Source organism: Talaromyces atroroseus (assembly GCF_001907595.1).
Source record: "Talaromyces atroroseus strain IBT 11181 chromosome Unknown scaffold_5, whole genome shotgun sequence".
Classification (NCBI taxonomy): domain Eukaryota; kingdom Fungi; phylum Ascomycota; class Eurotiomycetes; order Eurotiales; family Trichocomaceae; genus Talaromyces; species Talaromyces atroroseus.
Window position 1 is genome coordinate 191,104 of NW_017971437.1, and position 26,235 is coordinate 217,338.

A 26,235-nucleotide genomic window follows, 5' to 3' on the forward strand; every position below is an offset into this window, starting at 1 on the left:
TAGGCGGGATCCGCCCCTAAGAGCCAATCGTGGGCTCGGCCAGTAGCCTAAGATATGCCCGGGGAAGCAGTACATTAGTTGATTAACTCTGCACAGCAGGCATGCACTCGCTGTTGGGTTCTCTTACCCCAGCCAGGCTACCGCACTTGGTGCTGTCGATCTATGTATGCAATTGATTCACTGTCCCAGAATAATCCCCCGCAACCTAAGCATGGCGAATCACGTTCTGGAAGGGGTTGGAGAGTCCACGGAACCTAGGCCATCTCGTTGGATCATCTCGTGTCTCACGGAGCAAGGAAAATAAGTCGTCCAAGATTGACGATAGTGGATCTAAGATCAGCTCCGCGTTCGACATTTTGTTCGAGATTTGAATATCCAAGATTGTATGTTGGACGTGGATCTTCAAGGTGAAAAACATCGGTAAACTTGTGAGGGACACGAGTAAATTACTAGCTCAAACGAGTAGCCGTAGAGTCTTATTGGTTTGTGGCTGAGAAAGCCCGGAAATTGTTTGTTTAATTACGGTGCTTTCCAAAACATAACCTTACAGGACGTATTTAATCTTGTCCCACAGCGTCTCCAATGACGCATGTTCCTCTTTCCTTCGTTATAAGCGAACACATCCCACGATCTTTTGCTTTCCCTTCCTGCAACTTCCTCTCGTTTTATCATATATGTAAAAGGGTTATACACCTTAAGCCATTATGGTCGGTGAACTTCCTGAGCAATCCAAAGGTTTGTAAAATCCAGATGACGAAAGAAAGCTGAAATGTGAAACTGACAGCTCCTGAACTTTCCGTCATCTGCGGAGTTGGAGAGGATTTCATGTTTGATTAGCCAGTCTTGAGGATTCATTAGAGAGCCTCACCATTCAGAAACACAAGCCAGACCCTGATATTGCGCGGCTGGCCGTGTCCAAGACACAACCTCCTAAGACAGGGAAGGGTGGCGATGAAGGAAAGAAGAAGACGAAAAAGAAGGAGATAGTAGCCGATTCATGGGAAGACGAGATGTCTTCTTCTGAAGCAGAACCAGAATCAGAGAAGGAAGACGAAAGAGTGACAACAGCGAAACCAGGCGTCAGTTCACTGGCATCAAAATCCGAGGGCCCATTAGCCCCTCCACCAACACCAGCACCAAACACATATTATAATACATCTCCTCATCCAACTGCAACTGCAACCAGCGATAGAAGCACACGGACTGTCAGACCGGAGAAACAGACCGCGGTAGCAAGCAGGATGATTGCCGGTGCCTTGGGGATACGGGCACCGAAGCGCACAGAAGAACAACGCGCTTATGATAGAGCTATGAAAGAAAAGGAGATGAAACGGAGGAATAGGGAAAAGGAGGAGGAAGCAAAAGCAAAACAAGAAGAGGAACGTGCGAAGGCGGCTGTATGGGATGCATGATATATGTTCACTACGTCGAAGTCCACGAACGCTAAAATCCAAGTGAAGTTATATTATATATAAGCATGCTTGTCAATGCTCTTCTAAAAATCGTTGTAGGGATCGCATCTTCTAGAGCTCTTGTGATACAGCGAGAATTCTAAAGGTATTATCATAAAATATAGGCGTAAACTTTATATCGCTTTTTATGTCATTCCATATGGCTTTCTCACGAAATCGAGGTCGAGACTAGACTCCGATATAGAAAGTCAGATCTCGTCGAAGACGTTGTTCAGGCTAAATACTTAAGAATGACACGTGGCTCATGAACTCGTGAAATGCATGTATTCAATGAAGTGCCTAGGGTCAAATTCAAGGATGACTTTTGCTGCCACAGAAGTACTAAAAAAGGTATTGTCTCTAGACAACAGTCTCGCTATCGCCACCAAATCATTCCTTTCGCGCCAAAATATTCGATGTATTGCTTGTGTGAGTATCCATTTATCTTTGTCCATTCGTGATGCACGTGTAAACATAATCGCTAATCAAGGGAGTCTTGAGACGACAGGATTCTGCCTAACCCCCGATTTGCTCTTGGTGGACTTCTAGGGTATCACCGTCTTGCATATCAAGCTGTGGGAGAACCGAGGTGGTTAATTTCCTTCATTTGCCTTCACAAAAGAAAAGATACTTACAGTCTCCGGAGAGTCCTCTGGGCGTACCCGCGTACCGTCGAAGAGAAAACGGACTGTCGATGGTTGTTTGCCCTGGCGGTCACAGAAAGCATCCATGAGCTTTTTCAGCTGTGTCGTGCGCTTGATCTTGAAGAAGACTTCGTTGTGATTATCCGTGACTTTGATGTTTAGGTGCTCGACGGGCTCCGGCGCGATATCTCCTCCAGCTTCCGCCATTTTAGCGATAGAGAATATGTTTTTTTTTTCTTTCTTCTTTTTCTTCTTCTTCTTTTTTTTTGGGCTGCGGGTGATGGAAGATTTGGTCTTGGAGCTGGGAAATGCTTTGATCAGGTTTGGTTAGCTATGCGCGAAATATGGTGCCGAAACTGATGCATAGTTGGGATGAGAGACGACGCAGGAGGAAAGACATACCTCAAAACGTGATATGCGCGAAGCAAAAATGAAAATTCAAGGAGTCAAGAAAAGTGAAGGAAGAAAATGAGAGGGGAGAAGGTGAGACTGCTGGAATGAAATGGATATAAGAAAGAATCGCCGCCACACTCCAATCGGCGAGACCCCACCAGGTCCGGAGAATCTATCTTGCGGCGCAACAAGCCTCAGATGCGATTCACGTCATCCGTGCTTCTTTTCGATTGCTTCTCTCCTTTGCCCATAGTACTCTTGCCATAGATTAAAATATGGTATGGGTGTATATATCACAATGGCAATGATGCCACACAAGCGACAGGGCTATTCTAATACGAATGTACTACATATAGGGTAATCTGAAGAGCGATCTCGCCTATGATCCCCCATGTCATCCTCGTGCAGTATGTACCAAGTTGTGTATTTTGCTTCGTCGTCACTATCTAGGGAAACTGAGTAATATCACTGACCTCTCACCGCCAGTGCGATATCCAAGGTGAGAAGCTCTATTAAAAGCCGCATTGCTGCAGTGCATTGACTAATTGCATGGCACCAGCGTGTTTGACCAAGAACTCCTACAAAGAGGACAAGTGCCAGGCGCAGATAGATGCACTGTACGAATGCTGCAACGTCTTTTACAAGGAACGCGGTGAGGATGCTAAAACACCGAGTTGCCCCAAGGCGAGTCTGCTCAGTGTCAAAATGAGGCAAAGGGAGCAGCAACGCAGCTGATGGCAACGTCGAAATATATGTGCAATAGAAGGGGGAAAGTTTCAAGAGTTATGATGGAGATGATTGTGTACATAGAAATACTCTCTTTTTTATTTGAACTAATATAATCATTGACCTCAATACCAACAAGACAGTTGACTCGGCTGGTGAACAACAAGCGAAGTGTACCAATTCCTTTGCAGTCTAAACCCCCATGTCGAAAAAACGAGGTTGGACTAGTTGTAGAAACTGACGGGAGTTGCTATAAGACAGCCTTGAGCGCGGCTTTTCGAACACTGAGGAGTACGATCCGAGACTCTAATGGCTGCCTATAAGACATTTTGTTGAAGGAAAGAAAAAGAAAAAGAAGAAAGGAAGAAAATCCTCCAAGTTTTTTTAAACAAGCGGAGATTTGCTGCCGCTAGTCTGTGTTAGGGCTAGCGTTGTTGGCGGCTAAGAGACGCGCCGAAGATCCAAATTGGTCGAAACTCAACGAAAGGAAAGAGCTGCCGACTCAGCTCAGCGCAACTTTTCTCCAGCTGAAAGACTATCTCCAGCTGCTGAGGCATCTCTGCTACTGTACATCTTACACAACGACAACAGCAACATGGCGCCGGCTACTGATTCGTCCGGCGCCACGCGAGGTGCACCAAGCTTTGTTTTTGGGAGGGTGAGTGGATTCTTAGCATATTGATGTTTTGGTGTTTGATGTCTGTTGTTGACCAAATAACTCTCTGGTGTAGCCATCTCAACCACAACCTTCGAACGAACCTGATGTCATTGAAATCGATGATGACGATGACGACATCTACAATCAGCACGACGGCGACATGGAAGACAGCGTCAATGAAATGGATCAAGCCGACAGTGACGACGTCGAAGAGATTGACGTCGACGACGACGAAGAAGAAGAAGAAGAAGACGACGACGAAGAAGAGGAGGAACACGAAGAGGACACTGCAGAATCAGTTGCAGAGTCAGTTGGTAAAGTAAATGGTGTTAATTCAATTTTTGATGATTTCAACAGAAGGAGTCTACAAGCTAGTCCAGGTAAGAAATTACTGGCTGAAAAATTATGAAAAGACACCGCTAAAAGCCCAATGCTTTAGCTATTCGTGTGCCACCTCAGTCCATGTTCACCTCGTCTGGTATTCAGGAAGCTTTGCATCCCTTGCGACGGACTGCCGACCGTGTCACTCGCCAAATGCAAGCTTTCGCAGAGAAGCTCGACCGCTTTAAAAAGCAGGACCGTACTCAGGGTTCTTACCAAGCTGCCTTCTCCCTCATCAAGAGCTACCAGGTGCACGCCTCGGATGCAATCAAAGATGCCTCTCGTCAGAACACTCTGCGAAAGGCCAAATTGGGCTGGACTACGAGTCGGGAGTCGGATAATGCAGATCCAAAATCCGAAGAAGACCTACGGCGACTGCAGCTTGAAGTCGACACTTGGGATCTTCTCCTTAATCTGATTGCCGTGGACGACCCGGCAGCGCTTGCTCATGTCAAGGAAACCCAGAAGTCAGTCTTTCAAAATCTACATCGTTATTCTACAGACAGGGAGGTTTGGGATCAATTCTTGGACGCCGACAATTCTGCAACCGAGTGCGTGATGGTGTTGAAATGGCTCGAGGCCAAGTCAAAATCATCGTCGCAGCAGCTGGATTCCTTGATTGCAAGCTTGGAATCACAAGCCGATAGGGGGAGCGGGCTGTGGGCTCACGGCTGGCTATACACCAAGGAATCCATCAAAGGGCAGAAACGTCTACGCGCGTGGCCTCAACCGTTGGAACCAGGTGATCCTGGTATTTTGGCTTCATTGCTGAATTCCGAAAACAAAGAACCTTTGATCACTCAACTTGACCCAGATGCTGTGATCCGACAAAAGCAAGGATTGCAGAAACAAGATCAGTTCTACGAGCAGGCTACCTGGTTGACCTGCTGGAAAATGCTGAGACAAGGCGAGAATTGGACAAAGATCCAAGAGTGGTCGCAAGAACGACTCGAAAGTTGGCGCGCAGTGAGCCTCTGCGGCTCGAGTATCGACAAACAACCATCTTCAAGCGTCAAAACACCGATAGATGACAGCATGACACGCATGATGAATTGCCGATCGCAGGACACATGGCGAGCTGCTTGCTCTGCTCTTGCCCGTAACGCAAACACGGGCGACTATGAGAAAGCTGTTTATGCGTTGCTTAGTGGCGAAACAGAGCCGGCGTATCGCGTCTGTAAGAGCTGGGATGATCATCTTTATGTTTTTTACAATCATATTCTCCTCTCTCGTTACCGGGACTTCTGTACTCAATTCTCCCGAAAGCTCAGCCACTCTCCCCTAGCAAACGTGCCATTCGTTCCAGAACCGATGGACTACAGCGCTATTCGAAAATTCTTGGAGAGCCTGAGGGCGCATGGGGTGATTGGCATGGAAGCGCGCAATCCATATCACACTATTCAAGCAGCGATTCTGGGAAAGAATTTCGATTCGTTCTTTCTGTCAATGGCAAATGCAGCGTCAGAGGTCAGCAGAACATCAGAGTTTGTATCCTTGGTACCAGATGTCGGAGCCACTGGAGTCGATGCCTCGGCAATCATCGCGGTTCGAGACAAGGACGCATTGCGAATCATCACCCACTTGTATATTATCGCGCAGAGTCTGTCCTACACTCGGTCGGACTCTCATTTTGCCGAGAGAGCCGCACTGAATGTGATTTCTCATGCCGAAAACCTGCGTCAAGCTGAGCTCACTGAGTGGATTCCACTTTATGTGTCTTTCATCCCAGCTTCTTTGGCTCCTAACGTCATGGTGAAAGTGCTTATTGACATTGTCAGTGCTCCAGAAAGAAACAGGATGACCAAGCTTATAGAGAAGCACGAGATCTCCGTCCCTGCTCTTCTGGATAGCCTACATAAGTATATCATCCACCATGCGCCAAGGGCGCAGAGAAGCACTATTACTCTAGAGCACAAGACAGTTCGTGATCGGACGAAGAAAGAAGTAGTTCTGATGCCGGTTAGTAAGAGATTTGCCGGGAAGGAATTGAGTCTTGAAAGCGACAGCTTGATTCAGTGTGCCGAATGGTATTCAGTACTTGAGGGTAGCTGGGTTGTACTTTGCCAATTGCTGGGAGTCCTCTACAGACGGTTTTACGGTAGGCATTTGGGGTTTCATATTTGGTATCTGAATAATTTGACTAATCATATTCATAGGCCATGGTATGCTATTGGAAGCCAAAGAGCTCTGCGAGAGAATGAACCTTGCCGATGTATCACAACGGGCTTTTGGATACGATATACGACAGAGACAGGGTATTATCGAAGAGTCTTCTCCGGTGGACTACCGTTCAGTCCCTGTCAGTCCGTCAAAGAGCCCTTCGAAGAAACGCTTGCGCCGGTCTCAGAATCCTGACGAACGAACGGTGAATTATAATGCAGCTCAGCCAGTTCTTGAGTTGGAAAATGTCATTCTTTCGTACATTGCTTTGGAAAATTTTCAAGTTGCTTGGGAGGCATTGGAATTGTATGATTATTCCTCTCTTACCGGACAAGTTTTCTTTTCTTTTTTTTTTTTTTTTAATTTACGTGACTGACGAATTTTTCTGTTTCAGGTATAGGAATACCCCAGATGCAGACGAGTCTCAAGTTCAAGTATTGATACATGACCTGCGCCTGGGCATTGAGCAAGCAACCGAGCATGCAGAGGGACTCATTGACAAGGAATTAGGCGTGCTGACCCTAAGGTCTACGCGTAAGTACATACCCAACGCTCGGCTAGTTTCAGTGGCTAACTTTGGTTTTGCAGCGGAAGAAGAGAAACAGCTGGCATACATTCGGCAAACCTACTTCCCGGACGTCATTCTAAACTACATCAGTGCAATATACTACGCGAGTTTGAAGATCGATCGCGGTTTGCTACTGCGAAGCATGGAGCTGGCCATCCTCATTGCAGAGGACAGCTTCTTACTGGACTGCTTTATTCGCGCGCGCCGGGTGACCGAATTAGCAGATGCTATGGCCTTGACGTCGGTCGCAATGGTGAACTCCCCAATACCTACTAAGGCGAAGAAACAGCAAGATGGAGATGCGAGACTGGATGTCTGGGACGTCAAAGTGGTGGATAAAAATGGCGATGATGGTTCTTCTTAAGCCCTAGAATTATTTCGTTTGTTGAATCCATATATCCTCGTATAAAACATGTGAGGAATGACAATCATTGTATTTGTGTCAATAACATGAAGATGAACAATTAGTTCCAAAAAAAAGAATTTTTTTTTCTCACACATTAGAAGTTCGCATTATCTATCGCACGGATCAAGTAAGCAATGAATGGGTGGTGCGCCTTGCCGTTGACATGCATCGATTTGTCGACAATGCCGTGCGCCTTGCAATTGACAGGCAGTCTCACTAGATAAGTAGAGGTCGATTAGAAATTCGGAAAGTATTGTCATATCATGATGCATTGCGGAAGTATAAATTGACGTAACGATTCCTGTGCAATTGAACCACATTTTCTCTCCAACAACCTTGAAACTCAAGTATTTTCGTATAATTCCTCCAGAAACCGAACGTAAACCACTTCATTCAGACATGTCAGACCCAATCTCAGAGTACGGCTTCACGGCCGTGCATGCCTCGGCAAAACAACTCCTCCTCAGCAGCAACAACAACAACAACAACAATTCCTCCGGGCTTGGACCCTCACCCTTGTCGCCAGTCTCCATTCCCGTGCCAGACACAGCCCTCTCCAAGCGCATCCAATCCTACGCGAAGAAGCATCTCCCCGAAGCCACATACAACCATAGCATGCGCGTCTACTACTACGGGCAGGCAATCAGGAGATACCGCTTCGCAGAGTGGAGCTTCGCCGACGAGACTTACTTTTTGAGCTGCCTCTTGCACGACATTGGGACCACCGAGGAGAATCTGCACGCAACTCGGCTGAGTTTTGAGTTCTATGGCGGGTATCTAGCTTTGGATGTGCTGCAAAATGGCGATGCCAATGCCATCGCGCCGCGGGAGCAGGCAGAGAGTGTCGCGGAGGCGATTATTCGGCACCAGGATCTTTGCGAAGTGGGCAAGATAACTGCAGTGGGACAATTGGTGCAGTTGGCGACCATTTTCGGTGCGGACATCAGAGATATGTACCTACCTGCCTAATGCGGAGAGCTAACCAGCGGCGGACACAAAATGCAGACAATACCGGGACTTATTCGGATCTGGTGCACGCTGATACCATTGCGGCTGTGTCACGAGAGTTTCCGCGCTTAAACTGGAGCAGCTGCTTTGCAGACACGATTCGGAAGGAGAATGCGATGAAACCCTGGGCGCATACGACAGCGCTCGGCGAGGCGGAATTCCCAGCGAAAGTGCTGGGGAACAAGCTCATGGCTGCGTATGAGTGAGCTCTGCTGGGCTGGTTGGCTGGTTCCATGGTTTGGCGGGCCTGTAATTTGATATTGAGCGCATGGTGACGGTTTCCGTGATATATTGCGCACTGACTGGCTAGCATGCATGCTCATCAGTTAACGCGAGAAATGATGCCCAATCCACAGCTTGCATTCCACGGAGTCGTTCGTATAGAGTTAGAAGCATAATATTAATGCACTGCTATCTGATTCTGATAGGGATCATATCTGATGGTTAGACCAAATAGCGTCTCCACCGGCCTGAGGCAGTGCAACGCCAAAGCTCCATAGGCTCATGCTTTTTTGCACCGTGTTCGTCGACCAGAGCTGGCGTCATTGACGCAGCAGGTTTTTCCAGAACAAACACACACCCCACCGGAGAGAGAGAAACAGCGAATCTTTCCCAGCGACGAGATTCAACACATCGAGGCCGTTCGTTCTTCAACGCCAAGTGCATTAGCGCCGTGTGATTGGTGGAAACGCCGCAGCCCGACCCTTCGTCGTCTTTGCTCTTTCCCTTGGGTCAAAACCGTCGACTCTTCTCGCCATTCTCTCTCTCTCTCTTCTCTCTCTCTCTCTCTTCTCTCTCTCTCTCTCTCTCTCTCTATCTCGCGTCCTTGGAGCTTGTCGTCTTCGTCTTCTGCTTTGACCTGGTCCCCTCTTCCCCGGGGCCCGTTTGTTGTGCTGCGCCTCCCTTGATTTGATCCGCCCCTTAGCAGCCAGTCAGTTGAGGTACGGCCGGGCTTCTTTTCTTTGCCATTGGCCCCTGCCAGTGTCGCCTGTCGCCTCTTGGGTCGCCCCAGCTACCCTTTCGACCTCGGTCTATTCATCTTATCTTCACTCTCTAGGGTTGTGTGTGCGGTGGCCACACACCTTCTCAAACGAGACATTCCCGATCCGAAACAAGGGAACAAGGGGGCTTTTGCCCGTGATTCTTTGCTCGCCTGCAAGCAACCGCTCTCGCTTGCAGAAACCCCCCTTGGTCTTCTTGTACTCTTTATTTCAGAATCTATGTCTGTCGTTGAGCTCTTTTGGTATTCTCCAATGGCCGCGAATGAATGAGAATTACTCCCAAGAACCCGCGTATCTGCACTTCAAGCCTTCAAGAGATAAGGCACATCAGTCTATTCCGCACGGAGCCTGCGGGAACATAGACTGTGAAGAACAACAATGTCCGGCGCCTCTAACGATGGAGAGGGCTCACGCAACTCGATGCCGGCGTCGCGGCGTCCGCGAGCGCCTACCATCACAATCGACACCTCAGCAGTAAGCCCGGTGACTCTAACGGATCAGACGAATCAACAAACTTCCCCGACAGGCCAAAATGGAGTCCCGTCGCTGTCGCGTGAAAATTCAGACGCCACCATGTACTCCGGTGTTTCTCCCACCGATGCGCGCTCCACCACATCTTCCGAATGGTATCGAGAGAGTAGGCCTACTTCTCCGCATAACGTTTCTTCTCCAACCTCAAAACTGCTTGACGGCCATTCCAATTTCCTGGCAGTCCCCGGCACTAGATCTCGCGGGAACTCGATAGAGTCCGAGAATGGAAGCCATACAGACTCCTTTGGTGGCGACACCTACGTGCAATCCAGCCCGTCGCATACCGAACGCATCTCACAGGACTTTGGCCACTCAAACACCCTTTTCTTGAACGATGAGGAAGCTTTGCGACCAGATCCTGGGACTGAGGAGGATTTCGAAGTGGAGGATAATAAGTTCGCTTTCACCCCCGGCCATATGAAGAAATTTTTCAACCCGAAAAATCTAGGTGCTCTCCATGCAGTGGGTGGAATGGCAGGTCTCGAGAAAGGGTTAAGAACCGACCGAAACTCCGGTCTGAGCGTTGATGAGGCATACTTGGATGGTACCGTGTCGTTCGAAGAGGCCGTGAGCGGGGGGCAGCAAAGTCAACAACCCAAGGCTGTCAGTCGAATGGATACCCAGAGAACACAATCAAGCCGGCACTCACGAATCGACGCCGCTTATGCTGACCGGAAGCGCGTGTTTGGTGCAAATCAACTGCCCGAAAAGAAAATCAAAACTATTTGGGAGCTTGCCTGGATTGCGTACAACGACAAAGTTCTGATCTTGCTTTCCGTTGCAGCAGTCATCTCACTGGCCCTTGGAATCTATCAATCGGTTACAGCTACGGATGGCGAGGCAAGAGTGCAGTGGGTTGAGGGCGTCGCCATTATCGTTGCTATATTGATTGTGGTCACTGTGGGAGCAGTGAACGATTACCAAAAGGAACTGCAATTCGCCAAACTCAATAAAAAGAAGGAGGACCGTCTCATCAAACTGATCCGTTCAGGCAAAACGGTCGAAATCTCCGTTCACGATGTCCTAGTTGGCGATGTGGTCTTGCTGGAACCTGGAGATCTTGTGCCTGTGGATGGTATCCTCATTGAAGGACACGATATAAAATGTGACGAGTCATCTACCACCGGTGAATCAGATGTCTTGCGCAAACACGCCGCGGACGATGTATACCAAGCTATTGAGAACAGAGAGTCGCTAAACAAGCTGGACCCGTTCATCTTGTCCGGTGCGAAGATTTCGGAGGGAGTGGGCAAGTTTATGGTCACTGCCGTCGGTGTCCACTCAGTCTACGGCAAGACCTTGATGTCCCTGCAGGACGAGGGACAGACTACACCCCTACAGTCTAAACTTAATGTGCTAGCTGAGTATATTGCCAAGCTCGGTCTGGCTTCTGGCCTTTTACTCTTTGTTGTCCTCTTCATCAAGTTCCTTGTCGAGCTTAGTACGTTCGGCAGCGCTGGAGAGAAGGGCCAGGCGTTCTTGCAGATCTTCATTGTCGCTGTTACGATCATTGTCGTGGCTGTTCCTGAAGGATTACCACTAGCTGTCACCTTGGCGCTTGCTTTTGCCACGACCAGAATGCTCAAGGATAATAACTTGGTCAGGCTGCTTCGCGCATGCGAGACTATGGGTAACGCTACTACCATCTGCTCAGACAAGACTGGCACCTTGACTCAGAACGTGATGAAGGTGGTTTCTGGTTGTCTTGGCACGTCGAATCGCTTTCTGGATAAACAAAAAGTCCAGTCACAGTCTAATGAATACAGCGATTCGGATACCGCAGAAGTTCCTCCTTCCACCCTGGTGTCCGGACTGTCTCCCGAAATCAAAGAACTTCTTCTCGATTCCATTGTTCTTAACTCGACTGCTTTCGAATCCCAAGAAGATGACGGACGACCGACTTTTGTCGGCTCCAAGACCGAGTCGGCATTGCTCGGTTTTGCTAGAGATTATTTGGGGCTTGGAAACCTCAGTGAGGGCCGGTCTAATGCTGATATGGTTCAAATGGTTCCCTTTGATTCTGGTCGTAAATGCATGGCGGTTATCATTAAGAAGAAAGAAGGCCAATACCGGATGTTTGTCAAGGGCGCATCGGAGATTCTCCTCGCCAAATCTTCTCGGGTGATAACCAACCTCGGGAAGGGTTTAAACGCTGTTCCAATCAGCGATGATGCCCGTACCGGTCTCTTGAACATAGCTAATACGTATGCATCACGATCCCTGAGAGCCGTCAGCTTGCTCTATCGTGACTTTACACAATGGCCACCTCGTGGAGCCCCTACACAACAGGACGATCGAAATCTAGCTGTCTTTGATGCTATCTTCGAAGATATGACTTTGATCGGGGTCTTCGGCATCCAAGACCCTCTGCGACCGGGTGTTACGGACGCCGTCTATCAATGTCAACGTGCAGGTGTCTTTGTTCGAATGGTCACAGGTGACAACATCAACACCGCCAAGGCTATTGCCCAAGAATGTGGTATTTACACGTCTGGCGGTGTTGCCATGGAAGGCCCTAAGTTCAGGAAGCTGAGCAGGAAGCAGATGAACCAAATTATTCCTCGTCTGCAAGTCCTGGCGCGGTCTAGCCCTGATGACAAGAAGATACTAGTCTCGGCGCTTATTCGATTGGGTGAGACTGTTGCCGTTACTGGTGACGGCAGCAACGATGCAGCAGCTTTGAAGACAGCTGATGTTGGTTTTGCAATGGGTATCGCAGGAACTGAGGTGGCAAAGGAGGCCTCCGATATCATTCTGATGGACGATAATTTTACCTCGATTGTAAAGGCCATGTCCTGGGGCCGTACTGTCAACGATGCTGTCAAGAAATTCTTACAATTTCAAATTACCGTCAACATCACTGCTGTTATTCTGACTTTTGTGTCAGCGGTCGCCAGTGGTGATGAAACCTCTGTTTTGTCTGCTGTCCAGCTGCTCTGGGTTAATCTTATCATGGATACTTTTGCAGCTCTTGCACTAGGTAAGTTTTAAATTGATCTCTCCCCGGTTCCCCCGTCTTATAATTGAGGAGCAAAAGAAGATGAAGGGAATGATGCTAACATTACTTCCAGCGACCGATCCCCCGCTTGCGTCTGTTCTTGAGCGCCGCCCAGAGCCAAAATCTGCACCCCTGATCACTTTGACGATGTGGAAGATGATTATCGGACAGTCTATCTACCAATTAGTCATCACATTCATATTAAACTTTGCCGGGAAGAGCATATTATCAAATATGAACGTATTTAGCAGCCCAGATGACATTGCATTGGAACTCAGTACGGTCGTTTTCAACACATTCGTGTGGATGCAAGTGTTCAACCAGTATAACTGTCGACGGTTGGACAACAAGTTCAATATTTTGGAGGGCATGTTCCGCAATTACTGGTTTTTGGGAATTCAACTCATTATTATTGGTGGACAAGTATTAATTATCTTTGTCGGTGGCAAGGCGTTCTCTATCACGCGGCTGAATGGATCCGAGTGGGCGGTCTCACTAGTCCTTGGAGTATTGACTCTTCCAGTGGCTATTATAATTCGACTTATTCCTGACGAGTTTATCCGACGCCTTATTCCTACTTTCTGGAGGCGCAAGAAACAGGACGGCCCCCAAGTACTTGTTTCAGATGAAGACCGCCGATATGAATGGAATCCTGGTCTGGAGGAGATTCGTGATCAGCTCACATTCTTGAAGACGCTCCGCGGCGGACGTTTGAAGCATCTTAAACACAAATTGCAGCACCCTGAAACCTTACTACCGCGATCCCGTAGCGGATCACGGTCTCGCGAAGATTCGATCCTAACAGCATCGAACGGCGAGCCCGAAACATCGTCGCCTCCTCCGGCCACTCCAGAATCGCGTTCTCGGACCCGGACCCGGTCTCGGTCGAACTCAGCGTTCGGCCCGGCAGCAGCGATGGCAGGTGTTATTGCGGGTAGTATTGCAGGCTGGTCGCCTGTGGAACGCAATCCAGGCGAGCAAGAATCGTGGCATTTGTCAAGTGGCAGCCCCCATTCAGGGTTGGATAGGCAGCAGGGACTTGATATTCACCCAGAAACGCCGCAAAATGATCCTATCATTGTGAACAATTACACTCTGTCCTCTACGACACCGCCCAGTCAAAACCCAGATTTAATTCCGGTATTTGAGCATGCTCCACCTGATCGCGTGCCGAGTCGCGGGCGACGTTCGACGTCGGGGCGATCGCGGTCGAATACGATGACTACGTTTAATAGTCGACGATCTACTTCAAATTCTCAAGCTCAAGCTTGAAAAGAAAAAAAAAATATGAGGAAGAAAAGAAAATAAATAATTGCTTCTTTTAAGGCGCTCAAAGTGGCACCAGTGTGGACAATTTTGACAGATATCGGTCTACGTGTCAAGAAATCTTTGATCTACGCTTCAAATATTTCTCTCTCTCTCTCTCTCTCTTTTCTACATTCTCATCAGGCGTCGGGTGTGACCAATTATTTGACGGTGGGCCTTTGTGCGATATAATTCTTTAATAGACGTGGGTGGCTCGGTGTTGTGTGGATTTTTTCCGAAAGCCTTCTAGACTATCAATCCGTCGGGATTTTTCTATGCGCGAGTGTGCTACTAAAACTAAATGATAAGTAAGCATCACATAGCATACGGAGTTGTTGGCTTATTGTTGTCCGTGAAGAGTGCTGTACCTGCTCTTACATATTCATTCGCGTGTACATATTTCAAGAGCTGTTTTTGGATTACTGTTGTCGTTGTTTTTGTTTTTTCATATTTACTCTACTCTCTGTGTACTAGAGGAAGGCATTGATTTAGTGTTATATCTTGACTATTAACATACCCAGGGTTAAGAAACTGGTGTTAATACGATTCCAACGACGATCAACACTCTTGACTGTTGAGAGTACTGACCGTAAGAGGCAATCTCCACTCGCAATGCAATCCTCGATGCATTCCAAGCTTGCTAAAGCCTGACAGGGCTAGGATAGCCCTACCTATGCCGCTACGTGATGTGCATGTATCCGTAGTTCACTCATTCACTCACTCAAGTGGGAGGGTCCAGTCAAGATTGCAACTGACTGGTCAAAAACGGGGGCAAGAAACGATTTTTTTTTTTTTTTTTTTTTTCTTTTCTTTTCTATTTTCTTTTCCGTTTCCTTGCCGCTTGACTTGTTCGTGTACTGTAGCGGTGTATGTAATCTTACCACGTTAACTACACACTTAGTGACTTAACTAGTCCGTCTATAACTTAGCAATAACTATCCTCGTAACTAAATACCTGCTACGTAGTACTTGTCCAAGCACACCTATAACCTCATTTATAGGTAGTTTCTGGCACGGCACACCTGCAGGCGTGTCCAGTTGAGTAGTTCAATTGGCTGGAAAAGACCACAGTAGACTAAAACGACGTACTATATAAGTGCGGTGCAGCGGCACTTCGTCGCAGGATTGAGCTCAGCTTTGGGGGTATGGCAATGACACCTTGGAGGGCTATCCTATCACCAGACAGTATGTGGTAGTCGTTATTTTTGTTACTAGGCCTTGGTTTGTCTCAGTCATGGACTATAATGTAGTTTTAGTATGTGCTGTGTGCCATGTCATCATCGTATTATCGACGAAGATCGATTACGAACCTGCGTGGTCTAGGTCTTTATGATATTATTACCTGTATGTCTCTTCATTGTTCTTTTGTAGTGTTCGGCTAAATGTCGTACAAATAAGTTCGTGCAACTTGGAGAGATGTCTGGTCGGAATAGGGCTATACACTCTCTCACCTACACAGTCCGACTCGGGTAGACACACGGAGCTAACCCAAGTGAACAAAGGCATGAGTGGGAAAAAAATAAAAAAATAAAATAAAATAAAATGATAAATACTAAGCGCCTAGAGTGGTCATATGCGTATCTAGGCAGACAACTCGACGCATCCAATCACGCAGTACGCCCGCCAGCCCCCGCAGAAGAACACTTGCATGATCCATGCAGCCAGGCAGGACACACCCTGGACTAAGCAACGCCGCCCCCATTTCGGACAGTGTAAAGCGTAAGCTGCAGGCTGATTGTGACTGTCAAGGCGTGGAATTCCTCCGAGCCTTAAGGGATATTTCGCTAGCCAGTGAGGGGTGGTGCAGCCCTAGGTCCAACGTGTAAATTTCCTAATGTGGGTATATTGCCCAAAGAAGGAAACGCTTACTATCATTGCCGCTTTGAGTAAGGAGGGAAAATGGGAGACAACTGAAGAAGGCGAATATTACATACATTACATGCAAGCCTGGTTGTTAGTCACTTCTGCTTGTAGTCCTGAAGAAACAAGACAGCAGAAACACAAATTCCCCGACGTGCATCTGACTTGGCTTGTTGATTCGGAGAGATCAAGCATCACCAACTCCCAAGTCATAAGGGCGGTCTTTCTAGAAGTAGAGTGGGGGTTGTGACATCCATCCAGTGTTATTCTACCGAGGGTTCTGGACTTTTGATACTGCTTTTGCCATCTGGTTGGCCGGGGGTAGGGTCATCCAAGTGCGTTCTCTCTAGGCCCAGCGCTTAAGCATGCAACGCTTAGGAATCGACGATATCGGCTAGCTGACTGACGGAAGCCGATTGAAGGGGGCACTAATAAAGAAAGGGTGATTAAACAAGATTAGGGCACCGGACTGCCTACGGGTTGTATGTACATGTATGCATGAATGACTGGAAGTGAGCGAGGTCGGGCATGAAACTGGTATATGATACTCACCAGGCCAATGAGAGGCTGCATGTCCATAGGCAATCCATTCTTCTGGATCCTGACTCAGTCCATCTCCGTGCTGAGGTGGAGCATGGCGTTGGCAGGTACTTTAGAGGATCATACCTCGTACCCATCCCCCTCCCGACGCCGTAGATATCCACGATATATGTATATATACACACACATATATTTATATATTTATATATTTACACACACGAACACGCACCAACACCAATCCATTGGCTCAGAATGGCCGATAATGAAGTCAGCCCGTCGATATAGAATCGTGGGCAATCCATATTTATATCAGCGCGCTCTAAAATTACCCCCTGCGTGTTTCATTGTTTAAGGTATATATAAACGGACGGTGAGAGGATCCTTCTCATTGCCTCACATTTCGCTGACTTCTCGATCTCTCCAGCGAACATTTGGAATCTCTTCGTTCCTTTGGCTCTGGTTGCCTTCCAAGACATTCATTTTTTCCCTCCGTTTTGGAGCTTCTCTTTTTGGAAGCCCGCAACCCCAACTGGCTTCACCGATAGCTACAAATACACCCTGAAGTACATGTTGATTGGGCCATAGTCATACTCAGTTCCCTGTTCGTTGCCTTTCAAGCGAACCTGAAAACGCTTGAAAAAAAAAAATAAAAAAAATTCTCCGTTGCCCCGCGTGACATTGCCCATCGAGGAACCGACAGAATGAGCTTCGCTCAGGAAAACAACACCTCCCTCTTTCTCCCCTCAGCTATCCCTATCCCCTCGTCCAGCATCCTCCATCCTCTTCTCTCCTTCCAGTCCTTCAAGGCGATGTCCGGACTCGACATGAACATGGATCAATTGACGATGGAATCCGTACGCCGTCTTGGAGACGCTCTGCTCTCTCTCGATGCGCTTCCCTTGTCAGGCCTTCTCTGCATCTTCTTTCTTACTCTGTATCTGCCCCTCGTCCGTCTGCTGCGTTTTCGCCGCATTGGGCAATTGCAGAAACGCTACAATTACCCTACTCGCGCCTCCCTGGCGAAGATGACGGATTTCGAGGCATGGGAGATTCAGAGGGCCATGTCTCGCCTTGAATTCCCGTTCACCTTTGAAAAGAGTCTTCAATTTGCTCTCTTTCGTGTAGGTCTCTTCTCCTTTTCCTTTTTTTTTTCCCCCTTCCTTTCTTTCGCCTGTAGTTTTTTTTTTTTTTTTTTCGAAAGCAGCCGCAGCTAATCAACTCGTCTAGACATACGGCATCCCAACCATATCAGGTACACTCATGAAAACCAAACAATTCTCCAATGCCCTCTATTCTGGCAAACGCTACGTCGACACGTGCGTCCTGATAGGTGAATTCATCGTGCATGATCCTGCCTCCATACGCGCGCGTATCGGCATCTCGCGCACAAAGTATCTTCACCACTCGTACCGCAAATCAGGCTCAGTCAGAGAAGAAGACATGCTCTACACTCTCTCCCTATTTGCAACAGAGCCCATCCGCTTCATCAACGAGTATGAATGGCGTTCAGTTACTGAGCTGGAACGTTGTGCCCTGGGCGTGTTCTGGAAAAGCATTGGCGATGCCTTGGGCATTGACTATTCGGCCTTCCTCCCCACAGCCAAAGCAGCCAAGGAAGGAGGCCAGGCCTCGTTCAAAGACGGCCTCGAGTGGCTCGAGGAGGTCACAATCTGGGCCCAAGAATATGAGAAACGAGCCATGATCCCAGCGCAATCAAACAGAGACACTGCCGACCAGACCACCGCCGTACTGACATACTCACTGCCTCGGTCCTTGAAATTCATCGGCAACTGGTTTGTCTCTTCCATGATGGACGAGCGCCTCCGCCTGGCAATGTTGTATCCAAGCGCACCCTGGCTCGTCAAGCAGACTATCCCTTTGCTCTTCGGCATCCGCAAAGTCATCCTTCGCCACCTCTCTCTCCCTCGTCCCGAGTTTCTGCGCTTTCGCAACTTCGCGGATAAACCAGACCCAAAAACAGGCGCCTACCACGTTGTAACCTGGGATGCTGAACCGTATTACGTGAAGCCCACCCTGTGGAATAGATGGTTGAGTCCTGCAGCCATTGTTGCGCGTCTGATGCGCTTCCCACTGCCCGGTGACCAAGGCGATAAGTATTATCCGCAGGGATATGATCTTGCGAATATGGGGCCGAAGACTTTTGATGGGAAAGGGAAGGAATATATGGCCTCGGAGATGAGGACTCTCGAGAAAGAGAGAAGGGGTCAATGTCCTTTTGTTCAGTGATCAATTGAATCCATTCTTCACCGTTGCACTCTGCATGTTCGGATGCAACTAATGCATACACGATCCCATGATTTCCTTCTCTCTCTTTTGCTGTTTCTATACATTCATACCTAGCTAGGTGGTTAACTATGCTGTTATGTTTGTCGGTCGACTGGTGGCTTCGTTCATTTGAGCATTGATCCCTTTGTCCTCCTCACCTTTAACCCAACCTCTGTTGCTTTCTAATTTTAGTAGTCAGTATTCTTGATATCAAATCAGCCATTGACAAAGATAGATGCATGGCACACTTTCATAAACTAGAATAGTAATTAGAAAAGAAACGCTCATTTTATTGGATTTGGTAAGTTATTAATTACTCCTGTTTGGCAACAGATAGTAGAAATTAAAAAAAAAAGAACATCACACAGACTGGTTGCCTAGGTGGATGATATCGAATGTATGGAGACATTTGATCTTTTTCTTTTTTTTGTTATTCTCTCTGAAGAACCAACATAGACATAAAAACAAAGGAGAAAACTAGAGGGTATTACGCGAGCTCGTATGTATGCAAAACGAACATTTACTCCTCGGCCTCAAGAGGCTCTTCCTCAACACTGGAGAGGAAAGTTAGCCTTGTCCATTTTGTGAATGAAATATAAGGATAAACTTACTACTCCTCCTCGCCCTCAGAGATAGAGGCATCCTGGTACTGTTGGTACTCAGAGACCAAGTCGTTCATGTTGCTCTCGGCTTCAGTGAACTCCATCTCATCCATACCCTCGCCAGTGTACCAATGCAAGAAAGCCTTACGACGGAACATGGCAGTGAACTGGTCGCCAACACGCTTGAAGAGCTCCTGGATGGCGGTGGAGTTACCGACGAAAGTGGAAGACATCTTAAGACCACGAGGAGGAACAGAGCAGAGAGCAGACTGGACGTTGTTGGGAATCCACTCAACGAAGTAGCTGCTGTTCTTGTTCTGCACGTTGCGCATCTGGTCCTCGACCTCCTTCATGGAGACCTTACCGCGGCTATTTACATGTTAGTACATGATGTACGAAGGAGGGGAAAAAAAAGAGAGAGATATAACATACAAAAGAGCAGAGCAGGTAAGGTAACGACCGTTACGGAAGTCAGAAGCGGCCATCATGTTCTTAGGGTCGTACATCTGCTGGGTCAACTCGGGAACAGTGACGGCACGGAAAGAGTTGGAGCCACGGCTGGTCAGAGGAGCAAAGCCGACCATGAAGAAGTGAAGACGAGGGAAGGGAACCATGTTGACGGCAAGCTTGCGCAGGTCAGAGTTCAGCTGACCAGGGAAACGCAAGGAAGTGGTGACACCGGACATGACGGTGGAGACGAGGTGGTTCAGGTCACCGTAAGAGGGCTGGGAGAGCTTGAGGGTACGAGTGCAAATGTCGTAGAGAGCCTATATCGAAGTCAGAAGTCAGACTAGTTCAAACATATAAAAGACAAGACCATAACTGCCTACCTCGTTATCGATACAGAAGGTCTCGTCAGAGTGCTCAACGAGCTGGTGCACGGAGAGGGTGGCGTTGTAGGGCTCAACGACAGTGTCGGAGACCTTGGGGGAGGGAACAACGGAGAAGGTGGCCATCATACGGTCGGGGAATTCCTCACGGATCTTGGAGATGAGGAGAGTACCCATACCGGCACCAGTACCACCACCAAGGGAGTGGGTGATCTGGAAACCCTGGAGGCAGTCACAGGCCTCAGCCTCGCGACGGACAACATCGACGACCTGGTCGACGAGCTCAGCACCCTCGGTGTAGTGACCCTTGGCCCAGTTGTTACCGGCACCAGACTGGCCGAAAACAAAGTTGTCGGGACGGAAGAGCTGACCAAAGGGACCAGCGCGGACGGCGTCCATGGTACCGGGCTCCAAGTCGACAAGGACGGCACGGGGGACATATTTACCTCCTTGGGCCTAGAATCGATTTGTGAGTACACTATTTCGATTCCTTCTTTTCGGTGGTAAGCTTTGACGCACCTCGTTGAAGTAGACGTTCATACGCTCCAACTGGAGGTCGGAGGAGCCATTGTAACTGGATGTTGTCAGACGTGTGCCATTTTTTTTTTTACTCCCCTGATTTATTGGGAAGCCGTGTCGAAAATACTCACAGACCGGCGCCGTCGAGACCGTGTTCGCCAGAGATAATTTGCCTAGAAACCGTCAGCGTCTTGAATATTTTTTTCGCTGTAGGTTTTGCGTGTTTTCCGACTCACCAGAAAGCAGCACCAATTTGGTTACCCTGTCAAAACAGCCGCCGCGATATCAACATTTCGATTCTCTCGCCCAAACATTCCTCGATAGAAAGATCCAACTTACGCATTGACCGGTTTGGAGGTGAACCTATAGACGACAAAGGCAGGTCAGCACAGTGTACACATACCAGACAAGTGGGGTGGTCAACGGTCAGGGGCCCAACACAGATTCCCGAGACGCGTCAGGAGAGGGCAAGACTTACAATCTCACGCATTTTGATGGAGTGACGATGGGTGGTATATGGATTGGGGAGGAGGACGGGGGGGGGAAGATAAATTCAAGACGAGGAGAGCAGGTCGAGAGAGAGGAGAGAGAGAGAGAGAGAGAGAGCGGTCAAGAGGCAAGACACGCACTGCGACTTGTCCAAATTGTGCGGGCGTCAACAAAGCCCAGAAAGGGGGCCCGCCAGGCCTATTCCGGGCTAGCGTCTCCCGACCTGCCCGTCAGGAGTTCAACAGCCAAAACTCATCTTCTTTCCCTCCTCCTACCTACTCTTCATCACCGCCTCAACTTCCTTTTCCTTCTAGCCATTGCTGCTCGTGCGGACTACTACTTTGTCATCCTACTGCTCTGTTCTCTGCAGCAAAGAAGAAAAATTATGCAAAAGATACGAAAGAACAGCCTGCAAACATAGACTGCGCTAAGATGATCGACTATGCCAGGTCAGTATAAGCCTCTCAGCCGGCCTGTGAGACTATGCAAAGCACCCCACCGGCTCTGCCCAAGACTCGCGGCGACTAAAGGAGTGATGGTGCCACTGCCAACGAACGTGCGGAATTGGAGCCCCAGTCAACAGAGTATGGTGACATAACAAGCAGTCCCCCCTACAAATACAGTACACGTCTCCTGCATAACCATACTAGACATCTCATCGAGCAGAATTTTCCACAACCCGCTCGCTCTCTCGTTGATTCTCAAGCCACGACCCAAACACCTCTAAGCGTTCCGCCTCATCATCTGGGTCGCGTCCTTCAGCCAGGTCTTCCAGCGCGGCGCGTTTCTCATTGGTTTTCTTGAACTTCTCAGATCCGTCGGAGATATAGGCCACCACTTGAGTTCCGCCAAAATATCGGCCTCCCATGGTCTGCAAATAAGGATGTAAATATCAGTCTGGGCCTCGGGCTAGTTTAAAAAGGGACACGGGTTCGGCATAGGATAGCTACCAACCTTCACGCATTGCCTAGCCGCGTCGGGGTCGCTGAAGCGTACCGTGACCACGCCGTCGGGCTCCTTATCGTAGAGAACGACATTCGTGATGTCGCCCAACTTGGAGCATTCGTCGCGAATATCTTCCTTGATATCAAGAATTGCGGCGGGATCTTTCTGTAGTCGACATTAGTATTGGGCATCGCTAACTTTTCAACTTCTCTTTCTTCGGACTCGTACCTCGATTTCCTCCAGCGTGAACATATGTTTCAAGACCACCACCTTTTCCAATCGCGAACTGGTGTCGGGCAGCGCTGAAGGATCATCGTCGTCCCAATCGGCGAGTTTGCTATTGTAAAACAATAAAAGATCAGCCGTGGTCCAAGTATCATCCTCCCACCAGGAAAAAGCAACGCCGGTTACCTATTCAACTTTTGCGTCCTCTGCATTATCTTCTTCTTATCCCGCATGCTGATGCTAGTCGGGGCTTCTTGCTGGCTCTTGAACGAGAAGTCCGCCGCCTGCACCTTCATCGGACCCAGCGGGCCCGACTGTCCTATCCTGAAATTGGACTCGTCAAGCATCTGAATGGCGAGATTCACTGACTCCGGCCGAAAGTAGACGACTAGCGCTTCGCCCTTGAACTTGCTATCGTCGTCCATATACATCTTTATTCGTGGTCGGCCGCTATCGATCTCTTCGGCGATCACGCCGCATTTAGAGAACACATCGCGAATCTCGTCTAGCGTTGCGTCGAGGGGTATAGATGTGATGTACACTGCGGTATTCACGCGGGGCTTCTTCTGCTTTTGGCCGTTTTCCTGGGGCAATAACGTTTTAGTCTCTGGACATGGAAAAGACATGATATATTGATCGGGAGGTGATGAGTGTTTGTAGGGGACATGGGTTTTTCCTTACATCGTCTCCAAGCTTTCGTTTCTTCTTCCTCAATTGAGACCTTGTCACTGTCTCTTCCTCGTCTACTCCTTCGACTCTGTACGCCTGTCGCTGTTGTTCCAGTAAAGCATCGTCAATCTAGATCATATATTGGGTTAACAATGAATATATGTCTATAGGAACATAGAGATGTATGTATGCACAAGCCATATTCACATCCGCATAGCTTGACTTGCGCCAGGGGAAACATACCGTTTGCACCCAGCGTTTTAGCGCATCATCATACGCAAACTCCTGGCCGTCATCCGTCTCCAAAATAAATTTCCCATCGAGCTTCGAGAACGAGATTCGTGGATCGGCATCGAAGTCTGCTGGGTCTGTGGGAAACCCGCTTGCGGATGCCTTCCGCTCTTCTTCGGCCATTACGCTGGATTTGGCTCGCTCACGCCGGGAGGCGTTTATAATAATTATGAAGGGGAGTATGGAGTAAAGTAATTTGCTCAGTGATATGGATGTATGCGAGAGCCCAAACAAGGGAAAAGAGTTGCAAGAGAGCTTGCCAGGCTGCACCGCGATGGAAGTTGCTAGCTTTTGGTGGGGCCGACGGAGCTTTGCTATACATAATTGCCCAATAGCATCCCACGATGCCATCAGCTTGCCTTTTCCCTGTATAGTAGTACTATTGTTATGTATGTATTTGTAGGTCGACAAACCAGTTGAAGAAATGGTATAAGTTTCATATTTTAGTTTTCTTAATTTTATTGGGTATCTATTCAGTATTAAATAAATGTATCAAATCTAGTATGTGACAATGAAACGACAGGCTCCACGAGTGAACACAAGAAGAGAGAAATGAATGGACAAGGGCTGCTCAATCGGGAAAAAAAAAAGAGTAGGATTTAGGGACGTTATGTTTTTTACACCTTGGACTCTTCAGCCGGTGCGTTCTCGAGAGAGTTGTGCTTGCTAATGGCAACCGAGTCTCCATCGCTGGCTCCAATCACATCACGTGTGATCTCGACATAGTCATACTAGAAGAAAGAGAAACGTTAGCAATTGTGACAAAGGCAACGAGTAGTCTTCAAACTGGAAAAACTCACAGCAAACTCGCCGATTTCGGCGTCGTCAATACCCATAATCTCATCCTCCTCGGGGGACCGCAGGCTGAGACCAGGAATGAAGTTGATGACAAAGAGAATAATACACGAGCCAAAGAAAGAGTATACAAGACCGCTGACAGAGTCGGCCAATTGATAGGCAAGTTGGATGTAGTTGTGGTTGAGCCATCCGCCGTCGATCACCGTCGATCCGTCAAGGCGAGCGATGTAGTCACTGTTCAACAATTAGTTCTCTATCCATTCAGAAAGATTGGGGATCCATGGGTGCACATACGCAGCAAAGAGACCAGTGAGAAGGTTTCCGACCAAGCCACCAATACCATGGACAGCGAAGATATCAAGAGCATCATCAATCTGCAACAGGTACTTGAGCTTAGTGCCGTAGTTGCAAGCGATAGCACCGACAATGCCAAAGATAACGGCAGACCATGCAGGAACGAAACCAGAGGCAGGAGTAATGGCAACTAGACCAGCAATGACACCGGAACAGAAGCCAACAGTGGACCACTTCTTCTCGAGTCTGTAATCAAGGAGACACCAGGTGACACCTCCGACGGAAGCCGCCAGGTTGGTGACAACGGCAGCCATGACAGCACGGATATTGGCACTCAGGGCGGAACCGGCGTTGAAGCCGAACCATCCGACCCATAGGAAAACTGTTCCAATGACGACGTGAGTCACGTTGTGAGGTCGGTAGTTGAGTTCATGGGTACCGTGACCACGGCGCTTGCCGAGCATCAGGGAATAGGCAAGGGCAGCGGCACCGGACGAAATGTGCACGGGCGTACCACCAGCGAAATCGAGACCTCCCAGTTTGTATACCCAGCCGGACGAGTTCCAGGTCCAGCACGCAATAGGGTCATAGATGATGGTCGACCAGACGAACATGAAGACAACACAAGGAAGCATGCGACCACGCTCAGCAACGGCACCAACAGCCAGAGCGACACTAGAAGGGGGAAAGATTGCCACATTAGTCTTTTTGAAAGACGAATCTGCTTATCATACAGTCCTACTTACGTGATGGCAGCGAACATTCCCTGGTAGACAGCGAACAAAAGGTCAGGGACCTTTGAGCTGCCCACGGAGGGAGCACCCAAAACATTCATGAAACCAAAGTTGGCCAGATCTCCGATATACGTTCCGGCCGAGTGGGAAAAGGCGAGCGAGTAGCCCCAGAAGAACCATTGAAAGGAAATGACGCCAGTGGCCATGATGGACAGCCAGATGAGGGAGAGGGCTGATTTGCGACGGGCCAGACCAGAATAGAAGAAACTAGGGCAATAGCATTAGACTCGGCGCCCTCTGCAGAAGAAGGGAGCGTAGACATACCCAACACCGGGAATCATAAGCAAGACCAGGGCCGTGGCGGTGATAATCCACGCAATATCGCCAGCCTAGATGAATTCATGAGCAACCGCCACCACCACTACCAATGATACTGCAGAGGGGAGAGAGAGAGAGAGAGACGGACATCGTAGAACACATTGAGGTCCACGGTTAATGAGTCACCACCGGTTGCTGCGGTCCCATTGTAAGGGACCAGGGGAACGTAGTCTCCCGAGTCCGACATGACGGCTTATATGATAGTCGTGTGTGTCTTGACCAGGGCCGATGTTGAAGAAAATCTCTCTGGCTGAAGAAGGAACGTGTATCGAGACCAAGGGCGAGGGAGCGAGGTATACTAATTATATACGGTCGATCGATCTGGTCCACTAGCGCCGAGACGATAATTTGCGGAGGGCCGACGCAGGCCATTGCCAAGAGATAACAGGTCAACCACTTATTAAGTGATTTGATTTGCATCTCCTTTTGCATTTCTCGAAAGCGCAGATAGCGGGAATCTAGGGACGACGGGGCCGCTTAGCGCGCCACCTATCACCACCCACGCTGGGGGTACCGCGGATCTATTGACTCGGACATTTTTGCGT

The 26,235-nt window shown here is 48.6% G+C and overlaps 9 protein-coding genes across 9 annotated transcripts, besides 1 other annotated feature; 5 read left to right on the plus strand and 4 right to left on the minus strand.

Moving 5' to 3' along the window:
• Nucleotides 1-704: 704 nt before the first annotated feature.
• Nucleotides 705-1,412, plus strand: UA08_04523 (hypothetical protein; the record flags this gene model as incomplete). Its single annotated transcript, XM_020267333.1, has 2 exons — nt 705-735; nt 838-1,412. The coding sequence occupies 2 exons, from the start codon at nt 705-707 to the stop codon at nt 1,410-1,412; spliced, it is 606 nt and encodes a 201-aa protein (XP_020119912.1).
• Nucleotides 1,413-1,967: 555 nt separating this feature from the next.
• Nucleotides 1,968-2,302, minus strand: UA08_04524 (Ubiquitin-like protein SMT3; the record flags this gene model as incomplete). The annotated part of the gene is made up of 2 exons (XM_020267334.1): nt 1,968-2,024; nt 2,087-2,302. The coding sequence occupies 2 exons, from the start codon at nt 2,300-2,302 to the stop codon at nt 1,968-1,970; spliced, it is 273 nt and encodes a 90-aa protein (XP_020119911.1).
• Nucleotides 2,303-3,809: 1,507 nt separating this feature from the next.
• UA08_04525 (hypothetical protein) lies at nt 3,810-7,345 on the plus strand (the record flags this gene model as incomplete). Its single annotated transcript, XM_020267335.1, has 7 exons — nt 3,810-3,872; nt 3,946-4,178; nt 4,230-4,252; nt 4,312-6,351; nt 6,410-6,719; nt 6,808-6,947; nt 7,002-7,345. The coding sequence occupies 7 exons, from the start codon at nt 3,810-3,812 to the stop codon at nt 7,343-7,345; spliced, it is 3,153 nt and encodes a 1,050-aa protein (XP_020119916.1).
• Nucleotides 3,990-4,158: a repeat region (Identified by RepeatMasker using a combination of RepBase library and repeat library created with RepeatScout).
• A 441-nt stretch (nt 7,346-7,786) lies between the features above and the next one.
• On the plus strand, nt 7,787-8,356 carry UA08_04526 (hypothetical protein; the record flags this gene model as incomplete). Its single annotated transcript, XM_020267337.1, has 1 exon — nt 7,787-8,356. The coding sequence occupies one exon, from the start codon at nt 7,787-7,789 to the stop codon at nt 8,354-8,356; it is 570 nt and encodes a 189-aa protein (XP_020119915.1).
• Nucleotides 8,357-9,774: 1,418 nt separating this feature from the next.
• UA08_04527 (Calcium-transporting ATPase 2) lies at nt 9,775-14,197 on the plus strand (the record flags this gene model as incomplete). Its single annotated transcript, XM_020267338.1, has 2 exons — nt 9,775-12,907; nt 12,999-14,197. 2 exons carry the CDS (start codon nt 9,775-9,777, stop codon nt 14,195-14,197), a joined length of 4,332 nt encoding a protein of 1,443 aa, XP_020120158.1.
• Nucleotides 14,198-17,331: 3,134 nt separating this feature from the next.
• Nucleotides 17,332-18,877, plus strand: UA08_04528 (hypothetical protein; the record flags this gene model as incomplete). Its single annotated transcript, XM_020267339.1, has 2 exons — nt 17,332-17,751; nt 17,858-18,877. 2 exons carry the CDS (start codon nt 17,332-17,334, stop codon nt 18,875-18,877), a joined length of 1,440 nt encoding a protein of 479 aa, XP_020120159.1.
• Nucleotides 18,878-19,436: 559 nt separating this feature from the next.
• On the minus strand, nt 19,437-21,357 carry UA08_04529 (Tubulin beta chain; the record flags this gene model as incomplete). Its single annotated transcript, XM_020267340.1, has 9 exons — nt 19,437-19,470; nt 19,528-19,887; nt 19,951-20,285; nt 20,349-20,804; nt 20,868-20,922; nt 20,999-21,040; nt 21,104-21,129; nt 21,207-21,230; nt 21,346-21,357. The coding sequence occupies 9 exons, from the start codon at nt 21,355-21,357 to the stop codon at nt 19,437-19,439; spliced, it is 1,344 nt and encodes a 447-aa protein (XP_020120160.1).
• A 654-nt stretch (nt 21,358-22,011) lies between these two features.
• On the minus strand, nt 22,012-23,609 carry UA08_04530 (hypothetical protein; the record flags this gene model as incomplete). The annotated part of the gene is made up of 6 exons (XM_020267341.1): nt 22,012-22,227; nt 22,311-22,466; nt 22,530-22,638; nt 22,713-23,110; nt 23,208-23,324; nt 23,439-23,609. The coding sequence occupies 6 exons, from the start codon at nt 23,607-23,609 to the stop codon at nt 22,012-22,014; spliced, it is 1,167 nt and encodes a 388-aa protein (XP_020120161.1).
• Nucleotides 23,610-24,103: 494 nt separating this feature from the next.
• On the minus strand, nt 24,104-25,877 carry UA08_04531 (Ammonium transporter 1; the record flags this gene model as incomplete). The annotated part of the gene is made up of 6 exons (XM_020267342.1): nt 24,104-24,217; nt 24,287-24,518; nt 24,579-25,253; nt 25,325-25,579; nt 25,637-25,701; nt 25,779-25,877. The coding sequence occupies 6 exons, from the start codon at nt 25,875-25,877 to the stop codon at nt 24,104-24,106; spliced, it is 1,440 nt and encodes a 479-aa protein (XP_020120154.1).
• Between the last annotated feature and the right edge of the window lie 358 nt (nt 25,878-26,235).